Below are 3,226 nucleotides of genomic sequence, written 5' to 3' on the forward strand. Positions count from 1 at the left end.
TTTTTATCTAAAAATCACAATCATGGTTTTTAAGTTTATTGATAAAATAATGGCACAATATTACTATAAACAATTTGGTGAAATATAAAAATTAAAATTAAAATTATAAATAAATAATAATAGTTTTTAAAAACCACAAATATCGTATAGTATATGCTATTGCCTTTAAAAAATTTGGAATATCTCTTTCCCCCCTTGAATATTCATTGCATATATTTTTTAATTTGTTTTGTAATTCTGCATAAATCTTTGATTTTTTTTTTCTTGGTAATGTTCCAAATGCATTTTGAGCTAATTTTGTTTCGTCATTCGCTACCTCCAGTCGTATTTTCGTTATCAATACCCATATAGAGGGATGGCAATGTCCCACTATCTTTGAAAATCTATGATTCCATCCCTCAGTTTCATTATTAGTCCGATCACCATCGTTCAATGTGATATTATGGACATTCCATACGTGAGGTGGAAATAAGGGTGGGCAATTCCGCAAGCGTATGCAATTATCTTGTGTCGAATTAATTCTCCTAAATGTACCGGTCACATAAGTGTTGTCAAAATATTCTAATATAGCTGAACCTTTTTCTGGCATTATACTTTTTAAGTATACCATTCCTTCAGCTACATCACATAATGGTAAAAATGCTAACGCGTCCAATTGTCGGCAAAATGCAGAAAATTCTTCGTCTGATTTATATTCATTTGTTAATCCCATTTTTTGAATGTGACGATGTGTTGCTTGTGTGAGATGATAAAAACAACCATTCACCTCTACGTGTTCACCTATAACTATTTTTATTGCATTTATAACTGCTTTTTCAAAATCAACATGTATGTACATAGGGTCAAGAAAAATATTTTTCTCTGCACATTTTTCCATTAAACAGTTTAACATTCGCTCGTAAGTAGACTGTGTTTTTTTAGTGAGCAAGCAATAAACGGCAGTAACAAAAATACCATTAATTTGTACTCTTATTACATAAAGCTGCATAAAACCTTTAGGTGACAAAGCAAAATTACCGTCCATATACCATTCATTAGACTTGGATAAATTTTGAAGTCCTTCGTCGGTTGCAAAAATAACTAACCTATTTTCGTCACCATCGTCAACCAAAAGTAATCTTTTATTATCCGGATTTCCAGTTGTACACCACTCTCCCTCTATACTAGTTCCACTAGCTGGATGTTCCGTTTTTCTCTGATTACGTATTGTTCTTTTCATTATAGGTTCAGGTGGAATTCTAGCTTGTGATTGTGGGTCTAAATTCTTCACATTTTCGGCATATATTTCCGCTGGATTCGTTTTAGTTCTTTTGGCCGCTTCTTTCATTTTATATGTACATTTTATAGCATTTACCTACCCAAAAATTCAATTGAAATTTTATTACCAAATATTTATATTATATTTCCGAACGGTATCACGTAAATTTTTCGGCGAAAATAGTTCGCGTGACAATAAATTATTCTCAGGAAAATTATTCGAATTCGATAATTGTTCTATTCGAGCATACATTTTTCGTAAAAAAATAATAATATTTTGTGATCTATAACGTCATATCACGTTAGGTATCTTTAACACACACACACACAACACAACAGAGTGAAATGTTGCTTATTGCAAACACGTTTTAAAATCATATCGATAACTTATCGTTATCGAATATTATATATGGGTACAAAAATCCCATTTCTAATTTTCGACTGAATATTTAGGTATTTGGATAATATACATGTCGTCATGTTAAGGTATGTAAATCTATTATGAATTAACAATGTAAGGAAAAAAAATTTTAATGTTAAAAACAATATATGTGCACAAAAAATTTTCGTATTCGAACAATTTCCGCACGAACATTAGACGCGCCCGACACCTACTAATTACTATACAGTAAAGCGAGTTCCTCGATTTTTATATTATAGACTAAGATTTTTATTCAAAAAATGTATTACTATTCATATTTTATACTATATAGGTAGTCTATAATTGAGTAGAGTTGAAAAAAGTTATTTACCTCGTGTTTATCAGCTATATGACTATGAACTTTTCCAATTTGAGGATGTCCAATATTTAAGTCCGTGTACATTGTTCCGCGACATTTCAATGAACTTTCTTTTTTACATCTCCACGTTAATCTTTTGCGTCCTTGATGTTTCATTATGTATGTATAACCTCTCCAACAAATTTTGTTCCCACCTTTGTTAGACTTAATAACTTCCATGTTTTACGGTTATACCTATATCACGTCAACATGTAACTGACACAAAATGCATGGATGTTTCTGTTTATATCGATAATCCTACAACCGTTATCCAAAGTAATAAATTTTAAACCTATATTATACCCGATACTCAATAGGATTTTACGTATATTTTTGTATATATATATATATCCTATCTACGACAGTTATTTGGTATGGGTTCGATAAGACACTCGGCCTGTAATTGTTGTTACCTAATGTGATAATAATACTATAATAATAATACTATATACTAGGTATATTACTTATTATAACTTATAACTTTGTCGTTTTTTTCCGTGACGTTTTTTACCCGTGTCGGTTTTTACCGTGACGTTTTTTGCCTGACGTATTTTTCCGTGTCGTTTTTTTCCGTGTCGTTTTTTACCGATTACCAATATACACGATATAGTCACTGTAGGATATCGGTCTGTAGGTAGGTAGGTACATGTATAATATATATTATATAATGAATAAATGAATAAATATTAATTATATAATAAAATATCCTAGCTCGAGTCGAGTCGACTATACCGTAGGTAAGTTTAATCGCGTTCGGGACGCCGCAACGGTTTAAGAGTTATAGATTTGACTCCAGTTCTTAAGTAGGTAAGGCGTCGGTGGGGATGACCGGCGGCGTTTTTTTTTCGTTATTTACCTTTCGCTATCACATCCGCCTTATCATGACGAAAATGTTCAAGTCTACGGTCTACCTACTGCTTTTACGGCATTTGTACCGTTAGGATTTTATTCGGGTTGCCGGCTAAATATTTTATAGGCCGCGCGCGGCCGAGTTTATCAATAGTTTTGTCAAAATGTCGAGTTTTTTAAAACGTCAGCTGATCTCCCCGTTGGCCAGTTATTTGCGTTCCCCGCTCAATGTATAGGCCGCTCGCGGCCGTTGTTCGTTAGCGACGAGTCCCGGGGCGGATTGACATCGCGGAGAGTGTAGAGCGAAATGTTTCGAATTTTTATTCACGTAATTTATTACT

The 3,226-nt window shown here is 32.9% G+C and overlaps 1 protein-coding gene across 1 annotated transcript; it reads right to left on the reverse strand.

Annotated features, from left to right (window-relative positions):
* Positions 1-65: 65 nt before the first annotated feature.
* On the reverse strand, positions 66-2,569 carry LOC115034599. The gene is made up of 2 exons (XM_029491911.1): positions 2,010-2,569; positions 66-1,354 (listed from the first exon to the last, which is right to left on the reverse strand). Exons 1-2 carry the CDS (start codon positions 2,214-2,216, stop codon positions 104-106), a joined length of 1,458 nt encoding a protein of 485 aa, XP_029347771.1. The 5' UTR covers positions 2,217-2,569; the 3' UTR covers positions 66-103.
* Between the last annotated feature and the right edge of the window lie 657 nt (positions 2,570-3,226).

This window comes from Acyrthosiphon pisum, chromosome X (assembly GCF_005508785.2).
Source record: "Acyrthosiphon pisum isolate AL4f chromosome X, pea_aphid_22Mar2018_4r6ur, whole genome shotgun sequence".
Lineage (NCBI taxonomy): Eukaryota > Metazoa > Arthropoda > Insecta > Hemiptera > Aphididae > Acyrthosiphon > Acyrthosiphon pisum.

Excerpts from the sequence above, each read along its gene's own strand:
- LOC115034599 (XM_029491911.1), bottom strand. The coding sequence starts at position 2,216 with ATGGAAGTTATTAAGTCTAACAAAGGTGGGAACAAAATTTGTTGGAGA. Across the intron at positions 1,355-2,009 it reads ATATAGCTGATAAACACGAG|GTAAATGCTATAAAATGTAC; the intron begins GTAAATAACTTT and ends ATTTTTGGGTAG.